Here is a 27,060-nt window from a genome sequence, read left to right as displayed (position 1 = left end):
AAAATAGACATTGTTCACACGTATTTTTAAACATTAATAATCCATTTTTTTCACTTTGATGTTTTATGGCTTCTTAGTTCTTAAGCTAATTATTGCCAAGGGATTTTCTGATACTGTTAGCTGAAGACTGAAAATGTCTCCAATGGTTCTATTCAACTGAGTGAGATGAAAAGGTGACTTCTAGAAATGAATAACCTGAGCACATGTAAGCCAGAATTCAAGCACGTGTCTAATTCCGAGTGCGCCTCTTTCTGGAGTTTTCTGTTATTGACAGAAAGAAGCACTGTACTGAGAGCAGCCTATGAGTTTCTGGAACTTCGGTGAGCTCCTGTACTCTCATTGGCTGAAATTATTTTACTGTCAATTTTTGATATACATCTATGATGTTGATATCTAACAATTTGTTAAACTCAGCTATGTTGTGTACTTTCATAAAGCTGAGTAGTTTTCAGTGGCTTTAGGTATTTAATGTAGCAGTCACACTAGCTAAAAGTTTATTTAGCATAATATTCACTTGGATTTAGAAACAAAAGCCCAAGAAAACAGAAAAAACCCCCACACATTAATCTAACAGAATATAGAACAAAACAATTTTTTTTCCCATAGCATAAAGCCGGTCAAATACCAAACTAAATGGAGAGGTCTTGAACAGAAGCAATTTATCATCTTAATCATATTTCTATTTCTAAATGCTTTATAGTCACAAGTTAAATAATGTCTAAAGTATTTTTTGTGACTAAACACTAAGAGTCTAATCATGCAATATATATATACCAGGCAGATAGACTTATTCGGAGGTATATATTAGATATCTTACCATTGTGATCCAAAACCCTCACTATTATCTCCTGTTGCATGGAGTTAATGGACTGCAATCCCAGATTGGATAGAAACCATCAGATATAATGAAGGGATAAAAATTGACCAAAAAATGTCTGACCACATTGGTTTTATCAAATGGCTTGTGTCAGATCTGGGACTGTGGGTCCACCTACCCTACCCAGCCCTGAGGAGAAATACCTGACGTTTTGATGAAGATTTGGATCAAGATTTTTTTGGTCCATCTCTAACAGTCAATGTTCCTGACAGAACATGCGCATGGTTCCTACTCTACTTCTGAATAAGAAAAAACAAAAAGGTGGTGCTTATATTACCTCATCATCTTGATCTGACTCTGTTTCCTGTTGGGTCCCAAGATGCATTGCAGAGACAAGGAATATTATAATGGACAGTAGGGAAAAGAGTATCAGGATATGAAAAAGACTAAGTCGGAAGCATAACAAGCAAAAGCTGATTTACCAAGCAAGCAAATAAAAAACGAAAAAGACACACATCCATTGCAAATCAACACTTGACATTACTGAAAGCGTTAAACCTAGGAGCTGTAAGCTGAAGCATAGAGTGTAAACAAGGACTCGGCATTTACAAAACAAAGGCAGAGGAATTTGACAGCACAGTTAGGAGAGACATTAAATGCCTTCTATATGAAAAAAATGAGGTGTCTACAACACCATTATAATTATTCTACAGTTCATTCTATCATTAGCATTAACAAAGGGTTTCTTCTCTATTACTGGAAAAATATTACCATCAAAAAGAAATCCATTTTTTTTTTTTGCAATGATACCTTTTTGTGCATCGGCAGAGTAATATTTAAGTTGCAAACAGCAGTTTGTGGAAGTCCTTTTGTAGTCTTTGGTTCTTTCAAAAATGACAAACGACCACAGGGTTCCTGGCTGGGATCTCTAACCTATAAAAATGCATTTTAGTCGATCAGAACTTTTGTTTTCCTCCTAAACTGTTAGTGTCAATATTAAACTGAACATCATCATTACTTCCTGAATCACTAAGAGTTAAAACAATACACTGCAGTGCTAATACTGTGGTAGCATTTTTGACTTCATGAATGAGTGACTGTGAGGCATGTGTGCAAACACTGCAAGCAGTTTTTACCTGCAGTGTGTGCACCGATAATCAATTTAAAAGAAAAACTGGCGCAGATTTGAAAATGCAATCTATGCAAGTTACTCTCCTTCCCCTTGGGAATGCCTCCTGCCATGTTGGGAGGACGACATGCCTACTTTTATGTACACTGGAAGTGGCAATTTTTTAAAAGACAATTCACGGGGGTGGGGGGGGAAAAGCATTTTACTCACGGAAATTGGCTTTCAAAATTGTCCTCCCCATGGGCAATTTTTGTACTTCATGCAGCACTTGCAAGACTTTATCTTTGAAAATCCCATGGCAGCCGGCACCACGGGGATTCTTTAACTTGCTTGCTTTGCCCCTGCGAAGTACACGGAGTAAAGAATGCACGACAATTTCAAAATGAAATTCCCATGCATACTTTAATGGGCCTGCCCTAACTCTGCTCCTTTACCCCCTGCAAGGTATAGTGCACAGCATGGGGGTGAGGGCAATTTTCAAAGGGATTGCTCCACGGATAGTCACTCATTTGCCTACAGAAATCCCTTTGAAAATTGTCCCTTACATGATGAAGCCATTTCTCTTTCACATTTTATGACAGCACTTATACAGTGCTCTGCATCATGGTACTTTACAACAAACAACGTACAAGTACAACGAGTCCCTGGCCCCAGACAGCTTACAATCTAAGGAGTTTATTTATTAAAGGTTTTCTCTCATTTTGTGTTATGGGAAAAATGCTTAGTAAGCAGAGCTCTAAGTTGGGTGCCCAAGGCAAAGGGAGAAAAGTGACTTGCCCTATACTCAGTGGGAGAAGTAGGATTTGGACCCATGTCTCCTGTTTCCTAGTTTATTAATCCAACCACAGGGTCGCTCCCTCACTTCAGGGCTCATTCACTCCATCATCATATTAGGAAAAGCAGAATACCTCTAAACAGAATTCAACATTTCTAAGTATCAAGGGCAATAAAAACTTACAATTAATTTGCTTTGAAAGATATGTTGTTAACAATCATATGGAAACTCCAAGCTTCTGTTTGAAGACTGCTTTTCATAACATTTCCAAATGTTTGTTTTTTTTTTAATGCAACAAGCATTTAAAAAAATTCCTTATAGCCTTTCTGACCTGTCTGTATGCATCCTGAATGAGCGAGCTTGATGTAAGAAATGGCAAGGGACACAGTACTGTGAAGCAAATCACAAGAACTCAATAGTATTTCATACCATAGTATCCTGGAGCTAGCTCATTTTATCCCTTTTATACTCCTGCCATTGGCTGCAAACAAACACATATTGGCAATGCATGTGTAAATATCCCCCAGGTCTCCACTAGATGTCCCCCTAGCTCAGGCTTTGGGTAGGAAGTGAGGAGGGACCAGACCATTCATAATCAGTACCTCCTCCAAGAATAGTGAGAGTGGCGTCTCCCAACTGAATAATTGCAGAAGAGTGCATAATAGTGTGGTGCATTTTTCCTTTAGCTTTTGGAGAAGGAGCAGAGTCCCCTGAGTTGAAGCTTTGAATTTCAGGTCCCACAACCCAAGAGGAGGGGGACAGACTCATTCCTGGTTGAATATCAAACCAGTCTGGCAAGGTTTGTCTCAGCATGGTGTAAGAATTTTTGGAGTGAGTTATTTTTGAGTTATTTGTGGATTCCTGGTCCTGCCTCTGGGAGAATCTTTTTTTTCCCCCTGCTTGGAGGAGACCAGGGAGAAGAGTTGAGGTTCCCCATCTTACAATAAGTGGAGGGACAGCAGTTGCTTGCCACAGAGAAGGTTTTTTTTCTGAGTTTTGGAGAAAATATTTGTTCCTTTTGTGAGGATGAATTTTTGCCCACCATTCTTGCCCAGGAGGAGGAGTTCAGATTCCATCAGTTGCTGCAGTTGGGACTTTTCACCCGAGTGAAAAGGAACAATGAGTGAGACGTCTGAATTTACGTACAACACAAAATTATTTTGAATTGTTAAATCACACGCGGATTGCAAGAAACTGCAGGAGGACATTATGAGATCGGGCATCTAATAATGTGAGATGAAATGTAAGGTGGAGAAGTACAAAGTGATGCACAGAGAAAAGTAATCCAAACTGTAGTTAAAATGATATGAGGCTCCATATTAGGAGTCACCACCCAGGATGTAGGCCAGAGCTTTCCAAACTGTGTGTCGGGACACGTTAGTGTGTCGCCTGCAGTGTGCAGGTGTGTCGCGCAAGCCCGGTCACTCTGATGCGAGTTTGGGCTTTTTTTTTTCTAGAGATTCACTTTTTTTTTTCAGTTTATGGGTTGCTTATTATTGGGTGATTTTTGCTGTCAATCGCGTTTTTTGGGGGGGCTTGGTGGGTGGAACGAGCCCAGCCATCCTTGCATTGGCTGCTGCTGCCGATGAGGCCTGGCCATGAGGAGTACTGACTGCAAGCAGCAGTGTCTGGTGATCATGGAAGGGAGTGAAGCACTTAACTGGCAACAATCAAAAAGACGAGGTACATGAGTGTGGGGGCCAGACATGTGCTGGGGAGAGAGAGATGAGTGAGTGGGGGGCAAACGTGCTGGGGGGACAGACATGTGCTTGAGGGGGAGAGATATGAGTGTGTGGGGGCCAGACATGTGCTGGGGGGAGGAGAGAGATGAGTGTGTGGGGGACAGACAATTTGTTTTATTATTGTTTCTCATAAATTATAACAATAACATGAATCTTGGAATATATATTTTTAATATAAATTTAAGGTTTTCATGAGATAGGTTGTGTCGTGAAACATTTTATTTATGTATATATTTAAGGAAACATACATAAATTGTCGAAATATGTTTCGTTCGTTTAACCTTTAACCTCTGGTTTACTAGTAGACTGAATTACCGTGTCGTGAAATTATGTTTGTCTAAAAAGTGTGTCACCGACATGAAAAGTTTGGAAAGCTCTGATGTAGGCCCATTAAGTACAATATGTTGAAATCCTCAGTTCAGTGTACAGCGATGGTCAAAAAAGTAAATATGTTAGCAATTATTAGTAAAGGAATGCAGAATATCAGGCTGTCTCTATATCTTTCCATTGTGCCACCAAATCTAGAGTGTGTGCAGTTTTGGTTGCCACATCTCAAAAAAAAAAAAAAAAAAAGAAAATACAGTTGAACTGGAAAGGTTTTAGAGAAGGAAGCTCAAAATGATTAAGAGAATGGAATGGCTCCCCTATGAGGAAAGACTAAAGAGGTTAAGACACTTCAGCTTGGAGAAGCAGCAGCTGAAGGGAGATATGATAGAGTCTATCAACCCCTTAGTGAAGTGAAACAGGTAAATGCAAATCAATTTACTCTTTCAAAAAATACAAAGACTAGGAGAGATTCCATTAAGCTACTAAGTAGCACATTTAAAACAAATCAGAGAAAATACTTTTTCACTCAATGCACAAAAAAGTTCTTGAATTCATTGCTGGAGGAGATGTTAAAGGCATAGCTGGGTTTCAAAAAGGTTTGGACAAATTCCTGGAGGAAAAGTCCTTAAACCATTATTAACCAGGTAAACGTGAGAAAATCCACTGCTTATTCATGTACATAAGCAACATGGAATCTATCTACTATTTGGGATCCTGCCAGGTACTTGTAACCTGTATTGGCCACTCCTGGAAACAGGATACTGGGTTGGATGGACCCTTGGTCTGACCTAGTATGGAAATTCTTATGTAGATCCAATTAAACACTAAAGTAGAACAGGAAACTCTACTAGGAGCCTGGCTTCCAGATTCTGGAAGGAAGGGTTTCCCTAGTGCCTAGCCACCTTGAGGGGCACTCATTCAGAAGAGCAGGACTTATACTTGGATTATGACTGAAGATGAAATGAATGGATGCCATATGATTTATTCTGAAGACTGGTTGCAGTAAAGTTTATTTTTGGAACATCCACTCGAGTGACCAGCACATTATTCATACCATTAGAGAGACTCTGTAGATAGAGATATTCCCAATATGACTTGGACCCTGCAGGTTCAGCTATTCTGAGACTGTCTGAGAACTTAGCCTCAGAACTGAGTTGCCCCCTGTACCATTCAGCCTACCACCCTGAAGCAGAGGGCTAGAAGTGAAAGAACTTTGAGAAAAAAGGCTTTGGTCTCTTCCTGCTTTCTAGTGACTATAGATAAAGAGGTAAGAAGTCTGAGTGCCATGCTGGAAATAGCACACAGGCACTGTGGGGTGAATTTTTATTTCCCTGCTTTGATGGAAAGTGCATGTGTACTTTTGTAACTATGGTCTCTTTAACCAATATTCAAAAGGAAATTACTGCTGTTTTCCTTTGAAAATTGCCCAGAAGATACACGGGTGTTACGATCTGAGAGGTGGATCCTTAGTCCGAGGTAGAGTTGGCGCTACCTGAGAGAGAAGACCCTCACAGGTCCCTACCATCGGAAGGCAAGGCTATACTGAAGTGAGGATTGGCTGGAGTTTCACCAGTACCAGCCCCGTTCCCCCCGGGTTGAGCCCTTGAGGACGTTGGGCCGGCTGGACTTAGGTGGACCTTCATGAAGGAAAGAGAAAAAGTTCAAATACAGTCTGAGGTTGAAAACCTGAGGGAGGTCGGAGGCCGGTCCAGACGTTGGTGCCAGAAGAATGGTTGGAAGTCAGTCCAGGGTCGAAGCCAGAAGAATCGTCCTAGGAGGAAGGGAACGGAAGCAGGAACCGGACAGGAGGGCAGGAGCAGGTCCGAGAAGGACAGATAGCGGAGCACAGGAAACAGGAACTCAGGATCAGGAACTCAGAAACAACTCGGAACCAGGAGCCAAGAAACCAAGGCAAGGTCTGAGGAGCAGACCTTGCCTTTAAATAGGAAAATTGCCATAGGAAGTCCCAGGGAGGGGCCGCGACAATTTCCTGTTGTGGCCCCTTTAAATGAAGAAGAGAGAGTGTGCGCGAGTGGCTCTAGCAGGCCCAGCAGGGGAGGAGCCGACATCAGGAAGGAAGGAAGGCGGGCCGGAGATGGGGCCAGGCTCAGCGGCGGCTGGGATGGCCATGAAGAGAGACGTCGGGGGCGGCCACCAGCAGAAGCCAGTACCCCGGGAGCGGCCTGACCGCGCCAGTGAGTGGCCGACACCGGTTGCGAACCGCCACGGCTGGCGGCCATAACACGGGTATAAAGCACCTGCAATACTTTGTACCTGCTAGTTCTGCAGATGGCAGAATGGGGACAAAAAAACTGCAGATAAGATTTGAAAATTAAATCTACACAAATATTTTTCCAGTCTTAATCTATTCTCACTCCATGAAAGCCCTTTTTAAAAAAATTTTTTACCGTGGATAAATAAACCTGTCAAGTTTCCCCACTGTCAGAACAGCTTTTCATCAGGGGAATCTTATCTACATAATTCCCCAGTAAGGCCAGTGAGTCCCTTTAATAATTGTCCTGTGCAAGTCTAGTGCCAGCTGACAGTGGAAATGACAGCAATGTGGCCGAGGAGATTCTCTCTTGTTTATCTGTCTTGTAATTGGACTAGTGGCCACAGACTTGGCCACAAAGATGCAGACTATGAAGGAAGCTGGGATACTACTTTTGGCCTTTCCTAGGATAAAAGCACTGGAGAATTTATTGCACCATTTGCAAAGAATTCGAGTGAGACCCCAGCCCTTTCTTCCCATCCCAAAAAGGTGTGGTTCTCTCAGCCAAATTTAAATCCCTATTACTTGAAGCCTCATGCCAATTCCCCATTTTTTCCTAAACAGAGTCCATTTGTCCCTGTCAGTAATTTTTTAGCACCTTAAGCAGAGTCTCATGTGATTCAGTGGCAGGTAGGTCTGTCTCTCCAAAATCCACAGCTTAACACTAAGGGGTAGATTTTAAAACCCCTGCGCGCATAAATCCTCCCGGATTTACGCTCACAGGGTACTTGCGCGCCGGCGTGCCTATTTTGTATAGGCCGCCGGCGCGCACAAAGCCCCGGGACGCGCGTAAGTCCCGGGGCTTCGTAAAAGGGGCGGGAGGGGTCGTGTCCAGGGGCAGGGGTGGTCCGGGGCGGGTCCGGGGGCGTGGCGACGGTTCGGGGCAGGCCGGGAGGGTGGTCCCGAGTCCCCCAGCACTGCGGCTTGTGCCGGGGGATGCCGGGGTGGCGCACGCAAGTTACGCCTGCTTCAAGCAGGCTTAACTTGCCCAACAAAGGTAGGGGGGTGGATTTAGGTAGGGCTGGGGGGTGGGGTAGATAGGGGAAGGGAGGGGAAGGTGGGTGGACGCGGAAGGAAAGTTCCCTCCGAGGCCGCTCCGATTTCGGAGTGGCCTCGGAGGCAGGCTGCGCGGCTCGGTGCGCGCAGGCTGCCGATTTTGCACAGCCTTGCGCGCGCCGACCCCGGATTTTGTACTTTTGTACACGCGCGCGTATGTTTTGAAGATCTACCTCAGCGGTTTCAGGTAAACCTCCTCCAACCCAAACCCATCCATTTATTTCTATAATTTTGAAATCGCATGACTTTTAATCAGAGCTTTAATTTCTTCCAACTTCTGTAAGAAAATTCTACATACAAAATCGTTGAACAAGCAAAATCATGTGCAGAAGGCAATATGAAACTCTGCTCAAACCTTAAATGTAGTACTTTAGGGTTAAAGTACCTCAATGCTTTTTGCACAAGATTTTGATCATGCTATATATTTTTGTTTTAATGGAATTTTTTTTCCCTTCCAGAAACTGCAGGAAATTAAATGCTTAGGCAAAAAAAAAGTGCTGTTTCAGAATTTATGCCAGCAAACTGACTTGCAGGCTTTTTGCTTTCCTTGTCATCCTTGGGTCTAATCCTTAAACTGACCCTATGTGTTAGGAGAACTTGTTTTATAATAATGGCATGAGCTAGGTGCATTAGTGACATGCCTATAGCATACACTCTTTTCAAAATTGAATGCATGTGTGCAGTTTCCAAACTTGCCTCCAAAACACCCCTGGAACACCTGTTATTTATTTAGCAAAAGTCTGCAAGTTATGAAAGCATGTGTGCATGTTCACATGCCTAAAATCTTCTTGCTTAGAGATAATAGATTTAGGAGGATTAGTTCTCTTTTTAACCATGTTAAAGGTCCCTGAGTCTTTGAAAATTTACCCATACATATTTTATGGAATGTTGATATAAATGAAATTATCATAGCATCAATGCTAATCAGCTACAAATGACAAATAAAAACCTGTTTTTCCAGGCTCTGTTTTAACTTTCCACCTCACTGAAGTATCGCCAGATGATGCCAATAATGATTGCCTTATGTCTTTTTCCACCAACATGTGGCTTCTAAGTTCTGAATTATATATAGTGCTGTGGAGGAAACAATAGCAACAGCACAGAATGTCCTGTACACACTAGTAAATGCCCTGAAGATCTTGCCATAATTTGCTAGGATTAGTGAAAGGCAGATATTTGCACAATTCTTATAGGCTCTATTTTCAAAAAATATTTCCCCATTCTGCATCCTTGTGAAAATGAGCTTCTATATTTTTATGTCATTCAGCTAAAGAAGAAGAAACAAACTAAAAAATCATTTGCAGGAGAAAATAAAATGTGTTTTTCTAAGGGGTATGGTATTCCACCTAACAGTCATACTGTAGCCATCACAACTTTTCCTTTACCTTGACAGAGAATGGCAGTCTGTTCTCTTTGAAAGCATAGAAGTTGAAAACAAGCTGCTGTCCTCCTTTTGTCAAAGGGGCCAGATTTCCATAACAATCGATGTGAATGGGCTTTCCTTCTAGAACCTAGCACAAACAAAGAAAATAAATTTTGCACTAGTTATAATAGCTGTGCATATGGATAATCCACTGTACACCTTATGATCCATCACGTTCTTTAAGATCCTCTGAAAAAAAGCTACTTGCTATACCATCTTTGAAAGAGGCTAATTTGCAGAGTGTTTTCTCTGTTATGAATCCTGTGCTGTGGCATTCTATACTCTAGGAGATCTGTGAGATTAAGATTGTTCAGAAAACAGTTGAATTATGTTTATTATTCCTAAACTTATGATAAATAGATTATTTGATGATTTGTTCATTTTATAGATGCACGCATCACTCTATCAACTCAGCAAATCTTGCAATGCAAGAGGATGAAAACTACCAGGGTAAATGAACTCGGATATTATTACAAACCAATTAAAAAAAAAACTGCTCAGAAATACATTTGCCACTTTCCAAATGTTTTAACTATGCATTTATAAGCCCTGAGTGGGATGGATCCTTTATTTGGCACTCAGGGGCACATAGAAAGAAAAAAGTAGAACCGGATCCGTTATGCACATCCCCTTTCAGTCTCAATACATCTCCTTCTCCGTACCGGATAGCTTTGCTGTCTGAGGTCCAGGATCCTGGAGAGTGGGGATGAACAATAGCTCTTATACCCTGCTTCACTGCAATTAAGCCCTGTCTCTATCCTTTATTTCACACCACTGCCAATTTACACTGTCTTTGCATCCAATAAACATGCAGGAGAAGAACTGTGGCTTCCAACTTCTTTACTGATGGTTTGATCAGATGACTGAATAATATTTACACTTCTTTCATTTGATTAACCGCAATAAATAATAAGACAGCAGATAGAATAAACTAGTGACTTCAAATTTTCTAGCAAAGACTCTTAATCACTTACAATGAGTTTTTTTCTTCTCCCCTTACTCAAATTCCTCAGATTGTATAGATTGAAATTAGTTCAATCCTCCTTCACTTCCCAAGTTAATTCTTAGAAAGTATACAGTCCCAATATTTAATTAAAACTTAGTACTGGATTTAATACTCTTCCAGAAATACTCCTTGAGTACTTTTAACTCCTTATGTAGCACCTGAAGGGTACTTCACGCTCCCTTGTACTTTCCTGAATTTTTTCCATTCCTTAGGCAGCAGGTGGGCCCTTCTCACACCATTAAGTAACCTCCCCTAATAGCAACAATGTTCTTGTTACCTTTATATCTTCTTTGTTTCTCCTAACAGTGCACTTTACTGTGATCCCTTGCTGTAGATGAAAATACCTTTGTATCTTTCTGGTTGAAAGACTTCCCTCTTCCAAACGTTTGGTACGGGTTACTAGTTCCAAGTGGGAAAAATATTAGCTGACCCCAAAAAAGGAACATTTCAAGAAGCAGGAAGGGTGGAATAACACTTCCGTGCCTCCAACATAAGAGACAGCTCAAAATGGTTCATGCAAAAATATTCTTCCTCTGCAGCAGGTCACTGTCACTATGTATGCTCGTTAGGAGACATATCACAAGCAGGTCTTCCTCACCCCACCATCCAGCCTCGAAAACAGGGAGACCCCAATCCACTGCAATCAGGGGGATGGGCTCTCACAGGAAATCCCAAAAAAGTAGCTTAAGAGAGTCCACAATATTGTTTACAGATAGGTAGATGAGTCAATGGGAGGCTGACCCCTAAATGGGAACTTCCTTACTCCTTTCCCATAAATTAGAAGGAAAAATTAGAAGACAGGAGACAGCGAGCTCGTAGTCCAACAAAATCCAAACTAAAATCCAAGAGGATAGGAGGGGCTTTGGGATAATAAGCAACTAACATTTACCATTTGCTTGTTCCCACATGGGGGAGAAAAACCCAAACCTCTCTCACTTCTGTCTGCACAGACGCTTACTGGTACAGTCCTTTAGAAAGGGGGAACTTAAGTCCCTTGCACATCCAAGCCTGCATATGGCATCCCTTTATCATCAAAATCCTATACGTGTTATGCAGCCACAGCACTAATACTATTCTTTTCTCTAGACTGGATTTTAGGCATTTATAAAATGAGATATTGGACTTATCATACATTTGCAAAGTTCCACAAAACAGCTGCAACCTCTGTTCTGTCAAGTAGCTCTCAGACTGGGAAAACCTACCTCAATATCTTTGCTTCTTGCAACTTCCTCAAAGTTTTCCTGCTGCTCCAGGGTTTTGTCAACTTTGTCGTCCGTCATGCAGAAACAGCGCAGATGTGCTTCCACGGGGTCATTTGTTTTGGCAAAAACAACAAACTTGGCCATATAAGGAACACAAATGAGCTCCCGGTAAAGTTGTGAGGCCAAGCTAACAGTTTCTGGTATTTGATGGCAATCTCCAAGCCAAAACCTTCAATAGGAAGGAAATAAAGAAAGCTAAACTGACTTTATGCACAAGATATGTCCTTTCTCCGCCCCCCCCCCCTATGAAATCTGTACTTTTTTCCATGACAAACACATGAAATCCTCAATTAATGTTAAGGTATATCATAATAATAAACAGAGGCCAGATTTATCAAGTAAAGAATGGGCGTCAACGCTTGAAAGTTTGGGCCCAGGTGCTATAATACGGCACGAAGTTTCTCTTACAGTGCTAGTGATATGCTTTGGGTTGCTTTAATTCATTGAAAATCCTCTATAAAATAAAACGTCTTTAGCAAGTCCATTTTGAGAAAGGAAACATTTGGAAATATTATTGCACTCAGTATTAGTCAGCTAAATCCCTTTCCTCTCTTTAATTAGAGAGGTTATGAGTTGTAGCTTCTGCCTGTAACAGCTCTTTTTCTATTTTGCACTGAAATGCACCGAACTGTGCAGCTTCCAGAATGGTAGCACCGCACAACTCAAAGCGGCAGTGTGCAGATGTTCCTGAGATACTGCAAGCCTCTCCCTGGCTAAAAGATTAAAGTGATTTAAAACTATCAGATGTTTAGTTTCTATTAAAGTGAAGGACTAAGAGCCTTTGCTTGAGGAGGTAGAGTTAAGGCACCTAGTTGACCAAGGCAGCTCAAGGGTAGAATCTATTGCAAGTATTTGAAATTTTTGAAGCCTATTTGCACAAATTGGCATACAATTTACAATGTGTAATATACAAAAATATTTTTCTTAACAAAATAGGAAAGTTTTCCAGCTTCTTTTGTTTATGTCTGGATCATGACTTTTGCTCTTTTTCAATTCCTTTCCTTTCTCCATTTCATTATTTTTAATTCCATGTCCATTTTCGTCTCTTCTCTTCCCCTCATATCCATCCCCTCACTTGGAGCACATCTCTGCCTCTGAAAGGCTCTTCCCTTCAGTCCTTATCCCTACCTCCTTGTCCTGTCTAGTCTCTCATCCCACATTTTCTTCTTCAGGTTCACTCTTTCCTCTTCCTATTCTTCCCACCAGTCTCTCCTAGCTTTTTATCCCTTCCACCTACAGATCCAATCACAGTCTCCCCTGCACTTCATGCCTCAGAATCTATTCAGTCCTTTCCCTGCTGTTGCCTCCTTCCTGCCTTTGATGCTGTGTGGTTCCGCAGAATGGGAGTCATACAGAGAGAACAGCATGAGCTTCCGGGGAGGTAAGGAAGGCAAGAGGAGCTGTTGAAGGCCAGCACCTTGAGAGTAGCAGGGAGGAAAAACAAAAGGCTTGCCCTCAATTTGTTTATTTCTCTTAAGAACTACAAAAGAATTCCTGGGGTCAGCCTGGTGGCTCCCATGTCAGTGCTGTGCACTGCGAGGAGAAGGACCTGGGGTCTGATTCCTGGGTCAAGTCTTCCACTCCCCAGGTCGGGCAGGGCTGCAAATGCTGTGGAGGCAGCGCTCACAAACTCTGGGAGGGGGGAGGGAGTCTCAGGGCCAGAAGGAACCCTGGTGTGTGACCCATGATCAAGGACTGTTGCTCTAGTAACTAGGCCGCGTGAGTTGGGAGGGGAGATATAAAATAGGGGAAAATTTCCTGGGTAGCTGCGAATGAAGGCTTATGGAGGTCAATATTCAATAGCCATTTAGAGGGATAACTCACACGTTATCCCTCTAAATGGCTAGCGGAGCTATAATTTAGCCATATAAAAAAGGGCATTTCAGGAGTGTTCTGGGGAGAGACTGAGATATCTGGCTAACTTATAATACATATAGTTGGATAACTTTAGGCTGGTATGAGACAAGTTAGCTGGATAATTTGTCCACTAACCGTCTACTAAATATGGACCTCATGGTGTCAGATCCAGCCCTAGTTCTGACTGAGCTGGAAGCCCAAAGGAACAAGAGGAAACTGCTGGGCCAAAAAAAAAAATACCCATTGTAGATTTATTGGAAGAGAACAGAAGAAAGCCTTTGGCAAAGCAAGTTCCTGGAAACTTAATGGAAAGGTTTCAAAATGCCTAAATGTGACGAGAGGTGTAACATTTCTGTAAGAGAGTAACCTGCACAGAGCAGCACTTATAATCCTAAATAACTTGCTGAACAGATAGGATGGACCATTTGGGTCTTCATCTGCTGCCATTAACTATGTTAACGCTATGTCAGTGTGGAATAAAGTACCAGCTTACCTGGCTGAAACATTTGTTGTAAAGGAGACACAATCATTGATAAACGACAGTGGAGTGGTTCCTGTGATGTCTTCCCACTGAGCAGGTGATGTACCTCCTAAAATATTAAATCATCTAAATATAATACCTGCAGATCAATCTTTTACATACTACAATAGATCTCTAGAAATTAATTACTCTTCTTAACTATACTACATAAAACCCCTCAACCTTTTGTTTTGCATAAATTGTTATATAAAATGAAAGTATGGATTATATCAGCCTAGGACTTGTATGCAATCATTTGCTATCCGAACAGGAGAATAATCACAGAAGGGAAGATGATGTTCCACTGCAATCAGAATGCACGATACCTCAAAACTGTATAATAAAATATCATTCTATTCAGCTACTTGAAACGTAGACCCGATGGGGTTTTATGAGGGTAATTTTCAAAAGGACTTCTGTATGTAAGGTAGTGCTTTACCTACAGATATGGACCCTTTAAAAAGCTGCTTGACTGACATGCGAGTACAATTATGTGCATGCATATGGAACTTTTACACACACAGAGCAGGCATTAGAGGATGTGGAGTCAAGGTGGGGTTGGAACTTAGGAGCATAGCTTTGCATTTTCAAAAGTATGCATGTAAATTCTTTCAGCAACACTATGCGCACCAAATAATAGGTGTAATTGTGTGCACATAGTTTTGTTGGGATAATTTTCAAAGTAGACTTGCATGCATGAGTCTGCTTTGAAAATTGGTTTAACTTACATGCTATGTTATATATATATATCAGGGATTAGAACCCGCACGAATATTTGTGCGGGTCATGTGGTGATGTTGGGATTTTGTAGGTAGGCTTTTGCATAGCCTACACCTCCCCAGCTTTTAGGCCATCCTCTTTTTGGGATGGGTCTCAGGGGTACAAATTGCCACTGAACATGTGCAGTAGTCAGAGGGAAGGCAAGAATAGAACCCAGAGGGCGGGGAGGCACTGCAGAGGAAAGGAGTATTCATTAAGCCTAAAGGGTTGGTGGCAGAAAATTTGTAGGTAAAGAGTTCTGAGCAGGACCCCAAGGCCTAGTCAATCTGAAGAGTTTTTGGAAAAGTTTTCTGAGGATTTCGAAGAGTGATTTTTGATAGTTGGATCAGGCTCCTGAGGTCATATCCTTATTTTTGCATCTTGCACTCAACTAACAGCAAGGTAACAGGCAGACTGAAGTTTTTGAGAGTTTAGAAATGTACTTTGGAGATTCAATCTATTTTTGAAACTGGGGAAAGTTTATCCATCATCCTTGGTATTTGTTGGAACTGGAGGAGAACTTACCTACCCCTAAGGGTAGATTTTAAATGCCCGGCGCTCATAAATCCCGGCCTTTACGCTCGTGGCTGGGCCTTATGCGTGCTGGGCGAATCTTCTAAGAGGCCCGGCCACATGCGTAAAGGTTGGGGACATGCTCAAGCGCCAGGCCTCTTGGAAGGGGCAGGCCGGAGGGCGTATTTTGGGCGGGGAGGGGTGGGGGCCTGGCCAGAGCCATTGTTCGCTGTCCCGGCGTGCTCAACTTACTTCAGCTTGGGAGCTGAACTGGGGAAGCCCTATTTGTATTGCTTTGTAAGATTTCCCCGCACTGGATTTTAAAATCCGGCGTGTAAATGAGCACGGCCATCGTATTTTATAATATACGTGCGCCAGCGCACGCATGTTATAAAATTGGCGCGGCCATGTGCGCACACATGGACGCACATGCGTGGGCTTTAAAATCAACCCCTATGAGTATTGACCAAAGACTGAACGTGACTGTGCAGCCTGGTTACCCCACTACAACACCTAGGGCCCCAGAAGCTTAAGTCTCCTCCCTGCCAGAGAACTTTGGCCCACAAGGCTGAAGACGGAGCAAGAGTTTTTTCGAGATCTGGGAGAGTAAAGACAGTCCTAGGACTTTGCTTTAGCCCCTGCATCAGGGACCCTCTGCCAGACAGGGGAGGTTACATTACAGAATTACCCCAAAATGATTACAAAGGCTTCATCCCTACATTATGAAAATATATAAAATTATTAATTTTTATTTCACTGGAAAATATGTGAAACTTGCAGTCTTGGCATGCAGGTTCCTATTTTAAACAGCCTAATTTCTGCTCACCTGTGATACTACACAAAAGGCGAAGGCTTGGTGCAGAGTCCCCTTTGTATCCATTAGTCACCCCTTCTCCTGAGGGTGGTGGCACAGGAATGGTCATGGTTATTGGCTTGTGAAATTTCCTTCGTCTGGGTTCCACGGTGACAATGGGGCTAAACGTTGCTCTGTTTCCGAGGATTTTTTTCACGATTTCATCTGGAACTGGTTGAGCCTGCCAAGAAATGACGTTAGGGTCTCAAACTGCAATGTCATTCCTGCTATAGGTGAGGCTTACATTTTAAAAAAAAATATATATTCTGCTTTTCAGTACTTCAAAGAGTATTACATTCAGATACTGCAGTATTTTCTTATCCCCAGAGGTAGAGAGCAGAGACATTTTATTTTCAATGATCTGCTCCTCCTTCCTTCTTTTAGCACCTAAACCAAGCAATTCATGCTTTGCAGCAGCTGAACTGAACTGAATCAAAGATACTAGGGTTTTTTTATGTCTCCCTTCGAGGTTTATGTTATAAAAGTATCTTGAATCACGCAGCTGCTTTACTAATCATTCTGAATCATCTAAGAATAAAATGATTTGTGTCACTGATAAATGGGTTCAATAGTGTCAGAATACAAAACAGTACCCAAAATTCTGTAAAAAGCAAAACTATGGCTGCAAAAATGAATGTTTTGAAGCTTTTTTCGTCATAAACAGAACTGAGAAGTAAATATGCTGACAGTGGTATTGGCTTCCATGAGCAGTCATATGAGCCATGAGCTGTTTGCTGTCAATAAAGAAAAACTTAGAAGACTGGAATTTCCACTTTAGCTTTGTTTGCTCTGGAGCCCAAAGGTACACTTATTTAATTTTGCGTAACTGCTTGCATTTGCAGTGATGAGATCTTTCCCATAGCACCCGCTCAAGTTCCTTTTACATGGCTGTTCCATAACGTTCTTTAGCATTAAGTATTCACATGGGCTCAGACCAGGCCTATTCTCATTGTAGCTTTCTGTTAGGTACACACTATATTAATATAGAAGCTGATATTAAAAAAAAAATAATTGAGTTCCTAAATTTAGGCACCTGAATTAGGTGCCTATTTTCAGCAAAGATTAGGGGCAAAAGTTTTCAGCTGAAAAATTATCTACATTCAGGTATCCAAAACTTAGGTGATCAATTTTCAAAGGGTTTAAACACCTGACTTTTGGAGTTAGGCTCCTAAATTAGCCCATTAAAAAATTTACTAGGGCTGAATACCTAAATTTAGGGTCCTAGTTTCCCTAGGACTTGAAATTTAGGACCCTAAAAAGCAGGTGGCTACAGGGGCGGAGTTAGGATAGGGAAACAAACAGGCCGATACAGTACAGTGCGCTCCGATGGAGCGCACTGTTAACCTGTCACTGGACGTGCGTTTTCCCTTTCCCCTTATTCAGTAAGGGGCGGAAAATGCGCGTCCAACCCGCCGAACCTAATAGCGCCCTCAACATGCAAATGCATGTTGAGGGCCCTATTAGATATGCCCGCGCAATTCAGTAAGTAAAATGTGCAGCCAAGCCGCACATTTTACTTTCAGAAATTAGCGCCTACCCAAAGGTAGGCGCTAATTTCTTCGGGCACCGGGAAAGTGCACAGAAAAGCAGTAAAAACTGCTTTTCTGTGCACCCTCTGACTTAATATCATGGTGATATTAAGTCGGAAGTCCCGAAGGGTAAAAAAAGTAAAAAAAAATAAAAAAAATTTTGAAGTCGGCCGGCGGCTGTCGGGTTGAAAACCGGATGCTCAATTTTGCCGGCGTCCGGTTTCCGAGCCCATAGCTGTCAGCGGGCTCGAGAACCGACGCTGGCAAAATTGAACGTCGGCTGTCAAACCCGCTGACAGCCACCGCTCTGGGCCAAAAGGAGGTGCTAGGGACGCACTAGTGTCTCTAACGCCTCCTTTTGCCCGTTTCTACCGCCGGACCTAATTTAAATACTGCATCGCGCACACTGCAGGAGAGCGGGCATTTGCCCGCTCTCCTGCAGACTTTACTGAATCGGCCTGAAAGTTAGGAGCTTAGCACAGATTTTCAGAACTAGGCACATAATTTAGGACCCTAAATTGAGGAAAATGCACAGAAGCTCTAAATTTAGGGACCTAAATTTATGTGAATTTTTATCTGAAAACTTAAGGCCCTAAGTTCAGCTGAAATTAGGTGCCTAATTTAGGGACTGATTTACTAAGGCTTTTCTAGCATTCTGTGTCTATGAAACAAATGCTTAGTAAATGAGGTCCTTAGGCATTTAACTTACGCACCTAAATTTAGGTGCTCAGCATTTTTTGATTATTGACCTCTAAGAGCATACATTTAGGCCTACAATTCATTTTCCTATATTGAGGATCCTATATTTGCCTAGATTTAGGTGCCTAGAAATGAACATCAATACTAAGCTCCTAATATTTTTCTTCATCCTAACTCCGCCCATGTAGCCATCCACATTTCAGGTTCCTAAATTTAGGGGCCTAGGGAAACTAAGAGGTCCATATTCAGTCACTGTACAGATATAGCAAAGTTAGCCAGATAAACATATATGGCTAACTTTGGAGATATATCAATTGTGCAGCTGCACTATTGAATATAACCAGCTATCTTAAAGTTAGCTGACTAACTTTAGATCAGCTCTTTGGATTGACCAGACTTAGCCAACTATATATCCGGATAACTCTCATTATTGGAGCTAGTCAAATAACGTAGCCGGCCTATTAAGCTCCTCTCAGTTATATCCCTGGAACGCCCCTAGTTTATCCGGCCAAATTTTAGCCGGATAAAGCTAAAGTGGAAACTCCAGTCTTCTAAGTTTTTCTTTATTGACAGCAAACAGATCATGGCTCATATGTAAAAGTGCCCAAATATTAATTTAGCTGGATAACTCTGCTTTCTGGCTAAATGCTTCTAAATATGGACCTTCACAAGTCTAAAGTTAGGAATTCAGCCCTAGGAAATTTTTCAAACTGACCAATTTAGAAGCCTAACTCCAAACGTTAGGAGCCTAGACCCTTTGAAAGTCTGTCTCGATGTATAAAAACGTGTTTAAAAGTCAACAAATGTGTATATATATATTTCTAATAACTCTAAAAATTAACATCATTTTGTTATTTGCATTTACAGCAGTTCAAGAAAGGAACCAAAGATTGTAAAGAAAGAAAGCAAACTAATAAACACAAATAGAATATTATAGTGGTTCTGCCTGACAATTTGAAAAGAAGACATATGCATTCATTAGATATAGTGAAACTAATAACTCTAACAGCGCATGCTTTTGTAGGTGCTGTTACCTGAAGGCCTACTCGAATCCTCTTGGTTAGAGCCCCCTCAGGGAAGGATGCTTGAACACGAGGCACAGTGGTACTCCTGAGCACACCACCTTCAGGACCTATCTGGTTACTCTCCTGCTTTATCCGGGAAACTACGGCAAAGTACTGGGGGAAATCCTTGGTAATAATTCTACAGATACGCTTCTTTTCCAGTTCTTCTGTGCTATCCAATTCTACAAGTCAAAATGAAAGGTTACCTAAAGAAGCCTATAAATAGATAACATATGAACCTTCATTTCCTATTTTTATTTTATTTTTCCTAGGAATTTCAATGTTTATAACAGAGAAAAATCAATGAAAAAATGATGTTTCTCTCATTTTTTCCTGTTAGTTATAACAATCATTTTCCCACACATTTTTCATGTTATAACATTTAAATTCCCAGAAAAAATAAAATAAAAAACCTGAATGAAGGTCCCCATATATATAGAATATTTAGGCAATTTCATATGAAGTGGTACATATTGCTTACAAAAAATGTGGTAGTATGATTCATGTAATAATTCCCTCCCAGTATGTTCAATCTCATTATCCACCAAAGCAGACAGACCAGTTATTAAACTGATATGATAAATATACCTTAACTTTTCAAAACCCTTTATGTACAATGGCATGAGAACTGCAAGGGATTATGGGGGTCATACAACATGATATGACTACAAATAACTTATTGCTCTTGTAACTTAGACTTTCTAACTCGCTGCAGAATTCCTCAAGCATCTATACTGTAAATAACAGAGTGCAGAAACATTTGTAGTATATGGTAGGATCAGCTAATATGTTAATCATGAATCAGACTAGTAACCTCTGATGCTTTACACTGACATCAGGACTCAAAGGGATTTGGGTTAAAGCGTGGAAGCAAGCAGCATGGAAAGAACATATTGGCTAAAATTTGAAGCAAAAGCGTTTATGATCCTGGTCCTCTCCCTCCTATATCCAGTGACTCATAAGAAAAATTAAGCTTCAAGCAGTACCTTAAGAGGCAGCATTTTCTATTGGTTAGTGGTCATTTTGTGAAAGTTTGCTGCAGATGCAAATGAGCTCATCTGCATCCATAGCACACATTCGCACAAAACGTTCTGCATGCTCCCAGCCGTGGCAACATGTGCACCACCCAAAAGAGAGGAGGCTCGGAATTGGGCCCCCATGTCTCCTACTTCCCTTTGTCTCTCCAAAGCCTAACCCATAGCTTAAAGGGAAGGGAGGGGGTTCCTTCGGGGGGGGGGGGGGGCAGAAGCAACGCCCACTCATTCCTGCCCTGTCACTGCCATTTTCCAAAATGGCACCAGCTAGCTGGCTCTAACTCCATACACTGTGCATTTATATTATATATGATTTCTTTTTCCTGACACTTACAAAAACTACATTATTATTCATGCAATATTAAAATATTGAAATCTTTTGTGATTTAACCCAAATGAGTACAACATACTAGGATGTGTTAAAAAAAAAAAAAAAAAAAGATTAAAAATGTCTATTTAAAACAAAACTATTAATGAAAAATTCAAGGACTGAAGTTTGGCAACAGATTACATAATCCTTTCTTTTCCAATTCGAAAAATTCACTTAAGTGTAAATACAGTGGGCACCACACATGTGGAAGAAGCACACGGAAATTAGACTCTTTGGAGGTCATTTTCAAAGGAGTTGCACGTGTGGCCCCCTTGGTCTGGACTATGAATTATCCCCTAAGCTTGGGGAACCTGGGACACCTGCGCTACTAGTTTTGCAGAATTCTGCAGTGCACCTTGTCTTGGGTGGATGGCATTGGGATCATGTGACTCCCCCTTCTGCAAGAATTGCACTGGCTTGCCATCCTTCAGCGAGTGCAAGTCAATGTTCTAGTTCTAGTTTTCAAAGCACTTAAAGGGAACCGTCCTGCATATATTTCTGATCTTTTGCATTATTACACACCATCACGACCACTACAGTCCTCTAATAAAATGTTAGTAGCCCTGCCTATAGCTCAGGCCATTCATTTGACAGAGACCAGACGAAGAGCCTTTGTTTATTTTGGCCCTTCACTTTGTGACGCCTTACCGGAGCCCTTGAACTCAATGGATGAAGTTGTGAAGTTTCACAAATACTTGAAAGATTTTTTAGTCACAGAGGCTTTTTGGTAAGGTTTAATCACTTATGGGCCGATACAGTAAACCACGCGGGAGAGCGCCCATTCTCCTGTGCGCGCGATTCAGTAAGATAATTTATTTAAATTAGGGCCTGCAGTAAAAAAAGACGCGAGGGAAGCGGCGGCTGTCAGAAAGTTTTACAGCTGATGCTCAATTTTGCCAGCGTCGGTTCTCAAACCCGCTGACAGCCACGGGTTTGGAAACCAGATGCCGGCAAAATTGAGCATCTGGTTTTCAACCTGCGAGCCACGGGCCCATTTAAAATTTTTATTTTTTTTTTTTAACTTTTTTTTTTAACTTTTGGGGCCTCCGACTTAATATCGCCATGATATGAAGTCAGAGGGTGCACAGAAAAGCAGTTTTTACTGTTTTTCTGTGCACTTCCCCAGCACCGGCAGAAATTAACGCCTACCTTTGGGTAGGCGCTAATTTCTTAAAGTAAAATGTGCGGCTTGGCTGCACATTTTACTTACTGTATCGCGTGGGAATGACTAATAGGGCCATCAACATGCATTTGCATGTTGTGGGCGCTATTAGTCTCAGGGGGTTTGGACGCGCGTTTTCGACGCGCTATTACCCCTCACTGAATAAGGGGTAAAACTAGCGCGTCAAAAACGAGCGTCCAAATGCCGGTTAACAGTGCGCTCCACTGGAGTGCACTGTACTGTATTGGCCTGATATTGGGGTGTGGCAGGAAATAGAAGCAGAGGCAGGTACCCATATGTTGTGTTGACAAATGTTTATTCTTGGATATATGTTTTAATGTTTATTTTACGCTTGTATTCTGATATTTTATGACTCAGACTGTAATTCGCCTACCACATTTTGTTATAAGCAAAAAAATAAATATATTTAACAAATCATTAATAAATAAATATTGACAATTCAATTCATATATTAAAACAATTTTCAAAAGCCTATTTGCACAATTAAAGTGCATTTACTGTTACAAATCCTGCTCGCGGAGCCCATCCTGCTCGCAGACCTCTCCACATACTCACCACTGCCATTCTGCCCATCTCTGCTGCCTTTCTGCGGCAGGGAGCTGCTGAGACTGCCGCTCTTCCGCAGCCCCAAATTGCCGTGCTGCTGAGACCTGCGGCAGGCCGCTGCCAATGCCATCTTCACTGCGATCCTATGCCGCCGCCATAACTCCGCCCCTGCGGCATGGAGCCGCTGCTGAGATCTTCCCTGAGCGGCAGGGGGAAGCCGCTGCCGCTGTGACATCCTCTCTGTGGCCTGGTCCCATGTCGGGGCCTGCCTGCTCCTTCTGTGTCTGCTTTTCCTTCGCCTGTGCAGTAACAAGCGCCGCTGTCCTTGGTGCTGCTTCATCTCCTGCTTCCCTGGGCCTTTCTAGGCACCAGCGTGCGCCTCTTCAACTCTATTTAAAGGGCCTGTGGCTGGATATGCCCCGGGCCCCACATGATGATATCATCCTGGGCATCTTCTGCTTCAGACCTATAAAAGGGCTCTCTTCCTGTTCCTCGAGGCCTTTGGATCAGCTTGCACATCGTTGTGTTCTGGCTGCTGGCCCAGGTTCTCTGTGGTCTTCATTGCGTACATGGCTTCGTGTTCAGTGTTCTTCATGTTCCTGATCCTGATGTTTCTGGTCTCCTCGTTTTGATGTCTTGGTCTCGTCCCTCATCGGAATTCCTTCATCTGTAGTTTGGGATGTTTCCTGATGTTCCTGATGTTTGCAATCCAGCCCTGATGCTCCTGATGTCCATGTTCCAGTCCTGACATCCGTGATGTTCCGTGATCCAATCCTGATGTCCATGATGTCCCGTGATCCAGCCTTGATGTCCTGTACCTTTGGTTCCTTGATGTCCACCCTTCCTCTTCGCAACGCAAGCCTCCGGAGGGTAATCCTTGCTTGAAGCCAAGTCTTGTCTTGGTCCTGAATCCTTGCTTGAAGCCAAGTTCTGTCTTGATTCTGTGTCTTGAACTTTGCAGGCCCTCGGATTCCTTGGGTCTGCTCCATCCATGTGTTGGACTCTGACTGGTACCTGCATCAACAAAGCGTGGTCCGCGACCAGCTACAAGCGGCTGTGTAGGGTGCGACTCGGTGCAGGCCTCTCAGTTTCTGGGACATGTTCTTCTCACTTGCTCCATTATCTCGTCTAGAGTCTGCCCTGCATTCAGTGTGGTCCGCGACCAGTCCCTGTGTAGGGCATGCTGCGTCGCAGCCTCAATCTAGTACTTGACTTGATCTTGAACCTGAGTCTTCGTCTCCTGAACCTTGATCCTGAGTCTTCGTCCAAGTACCTTTGTCTTCGCCTGAGTCTTCATCCAAGTATCCATGTCTTGCTTGGCCTCCGTCTGGTCTGCAGCTTCTTGCCGTTACCCAGCGGCAGGTCTGAAAGGGCTTGGAACAGTCGGAGGACTGTTCATCGACCACCATTGCGCTGTTGGTCTTCTTGTAGCGTGCAGGTCCAGTGGAGGGTCAGTATCTTCAGCCTGTTCCTGTTTCGGATCCATGCCTTGCCTTCACTCCAGCCTTGTTCCTGCTCCATCCATGCTGGTACCAGCTCACCTCCTTCGGTGTGTCTTGGGGCTCCTCCCTGAGTCAGACTGTGGTTCAAGGGCTCACATTCCTCTCCAGATGGATCGCGCTTCCGAGCTCCTGACTGGGCCTGAGGGTGCACTTCGTAACAGTACCCGAAGGTCATAAGCTCGGTCCCAATGAGCATGCTCTGCAACATTTACATATGTAAAACCCAGTTTTAAGCATGCAAATGCTTTTGAAAATGACCCCTTTTTGATTTTATAACTATTGTTAGAACATATGCCCACTAGTAAATACCAGTTAAATAATTTTTCATAACTGCTCATTTACAAATTAGCATATATCCCTCCCAGTGCAATAAAACCCTTTCCATGCATTAAACTATGCCTATCTATATGTTCAGCAAAACTATAATAAAGAACAAAATTGCTGAACATATAGTTAAGCATAGTTTAATGGGACAAAGCCACCATGGATTTAGCCAAGGGAAGTCTTGCCTCACCAATCTGCTACATTTTTTGAAGGTGTAAATAAATATATGGATAAAGATGAGCCAGTTTATATGGTGTATATGAATTTCCAGAAAGCATTTGACAAAGTCCTAATGAGAGACTTCTTAGGAAATTCAAATGTCAAGGGATAGGGGGCTTGTGTCCTATTGTGCGGATTGCCAGCTGGTTAAAAGATAGAAAATAGGGCTAAATGTTAACATTTCCCAATGGAGAAAGGTGAATAGTGGAGTGCCCTAGGGATCTGTTGTGGGACCATTGCTTTTTAATAGATTTATAAATGGCCTGGAAATGGGAAAAACAAGTGAGGTGATCAAATTTGTCGATGACACAAAGTATTCACAGTTGTTAAATCACAAGAGGATTGTGAGAAATTGCAAGAGGACACGGCAAAGCTGGGAGACTGGGCATACAAATGGAAAATTCAATTTAACATGGACATGTTCAAAGTGATGCACTTAGGGAAGAGTAACCCCAATTATTTATTTATTTATTTATTTATTTATTTATTTAACAATTTTTATATACCGACATTCGTTTGGAAGACATCACATCGGTTTCCATAGAACAAAAATAGCCAACAGGGCTTTACAAGGAACTGAGTAAAGTAACTAGAGAGGGGGGGGGGGGGAGAGGGGGAGGGGGTAAGGGGTGTAAAAAGGAATATATTGGGAGAGCTGGGAAGGAGGGGTAGAGGGATAAGGGGGACCAAGGATATGCTGTACAATTAAATTCGAGGTAAAAAACATAAATATTAATTATAACTTATGTACAATAGTAATACAGTGGGAGGAGATACGAGAAGGGGTTTAAGAAGGGACCTTAGGGCGGGGAAAGGGATTGGGGGGGGGGGAGAGGGAGAAAGGGGCGGAAAGGGGCAGGGGAGAAAAGGAAGGGTGGCTCAAGGAAAAGGATCTAGACGCTATTGTTGATAATACGTTGAAATCTTCTGCTCAGTGTGCTGTAGCAGCCAAGAAAGCAAATAGAATGCTAGAGATTATTAGGAAAGGAGTGGAGAATAAAATAGAGAATATCATAATGCCTCTGTACCGCTCCATGGTGCGACCTCATCTTGAGTATTGTGTGCAATTTTGGTCACCACATCTTTAAAAAGATATAGCAGAATTAGAAAAGGTACAGAGAATGGTGACCAAAATGATAAAGGAAATGGAACGATTTCCCTATGAGGAAAGGCTAAAGAAGTTAGGACTCTTCAGCTTGGAGAAGAGACAGCTGAAGAGAGATATGATAGAGGTTTATAAAATAATGAGTGGAATGGAACAAGTAAATGTTAATCAGTTGTTTACTCTTTCAAAAAGTACAAAGACCAGGGGACACACAATGAAGCTACTAGATAATACATTGCCAGAGGATGTGATGAAAGCTATTAGTGTAACTGTGTTTAAAAATGGTTTGGACAAGTTCCTGGAGGACAAGTCCATAAACCATTATTTAGGTGGAGTTGCAGATATCTTCTGCTTATTCTTGGGATAAGAAGCTTGGAATCTACCTCCCTCTTGGGATCCTGCCAGGTACTTGTGACTTGGATTGGCCACTGTTGGAAACAGGATACTGGGCTTGATGGACCCATGGTCTGACCCAGTATGACAAGTCTTATCTTGTGAAAATTTAGGAAGAAAATGTAGACGTTTGGTTTTGAATATCACATTAAATGATTAAATATGAAAACTCTCCCCTCAGCAGGCTCCAACCCAGCTACTTTTATGGCTGGTTAAATCTGTGCATATACTAGTAATTTTGTGCAGACAAATTTTAGCTGGATGTGGGAGTAGAGAGGGCTGGAATTTGTAACCAGTTATATATTTATGTAATCAAAATCCAGTTTTAACAGAATTAATCATTGTAATATTAACCCCTAAATCTTATCTTCTTGAACTACGAATTCAGACTATAATCCTATAAAATGGCACTTTATACCGAAGAGCAATATTTCAACATAGCCAACTTTCAAGTTGACAGCCATGAAATGAAATGCTATTTTGGAATACTTCCTGGTACTCTAGAATGCAAAATAATTATAAATACTTATAGGAAATTGTACTTTTAACTTGATTATACAAACAATATTACTTCATTTAATTTTACATATTTGAAAAAAGACAAAATATAGCATACATCAACAATATACATGGACACCTTTATAATAAACAGGATGTTTTAAAACTATTAACAATAATGATCACCATCAACCACACATACTATCACTGAAACTATCATAAAAACGTCCCCAACATATGACTCTGTTTTGCACAAACCTGATTTCTGTATGCATCCCATAGG

The 27,060-nt window shown here is 41.9% G+C and overlaps 1 protein-coding gene across 2 annotated transcripts in view; it reads right to left on the bottom strand.

The window, feature by feature from the left end:
* ANK3 (ankyrin 3) overlaps nucleotides 1-27,060 on the bottom strand; it is a 1,160,209-nt gene that overhangs the window by 168,091 nt on the left and 965,058 nt on the right. Inside the window, exons 29-35 of one of the 2 annotated variants that reach the window (XM_029609755.1) lie at nucleotides 19,574-19,785; nucleotides 16,285-16,492; nucleotides 14,160-14,256; nucleotides 11,750-11,978; nucleotides 9,504-9,629; nucleotides 1,628-1,750; nucleotides 1,155-1,181 (exon numbers count right to left, since the gene is read on the bottom strand). In XM_029609755.1, the coding sequence (XP_029465615.1) occupies nucleotides 1,155-1,181; nucleotides 1,628-1,750; nucleotides 9,504-9,629; nucleotides 11,750-11,978; nucleotides 14,160-14,256; nucleotides 16,285-16,492; nucleotides 19,574-19,785 (1,022 nt within the window). The remainder of the gene's footprint in view (nucleotides 1-1,154; nucleotides 1,182-1,627; nucleotides 1,751-9,503; nucleotides 9,630-11,749; nucleotides 11,979-14,159; nucleotides 14,257-16,284; nucleotides 16,493-19,573; nucleotides 19,786-27,060) is intronic. The other variant, XM_029609754.1, reaches the window with a different exon arrangement.

Source organism: Rhinatrema bivittatum, chromosome 7 (genome assembly GCF_901001135.1).
Source record: "Rhinatrema bivittatum chromosome 7, aRhiBiv1.1, whole genome shotgun sequence".
NCBI lineage: Eukaryota > Metazoa > Chordata > Amphibia > Gymnophiona > Rhinatrematidae > Rhinatrema > Rhinatrema bivittatum.
The sequence above is the reverse complement of the archived record's forward strand: the minus strand, read 5'-3'. Positions and strand labels throughout refer to the sequence as shown.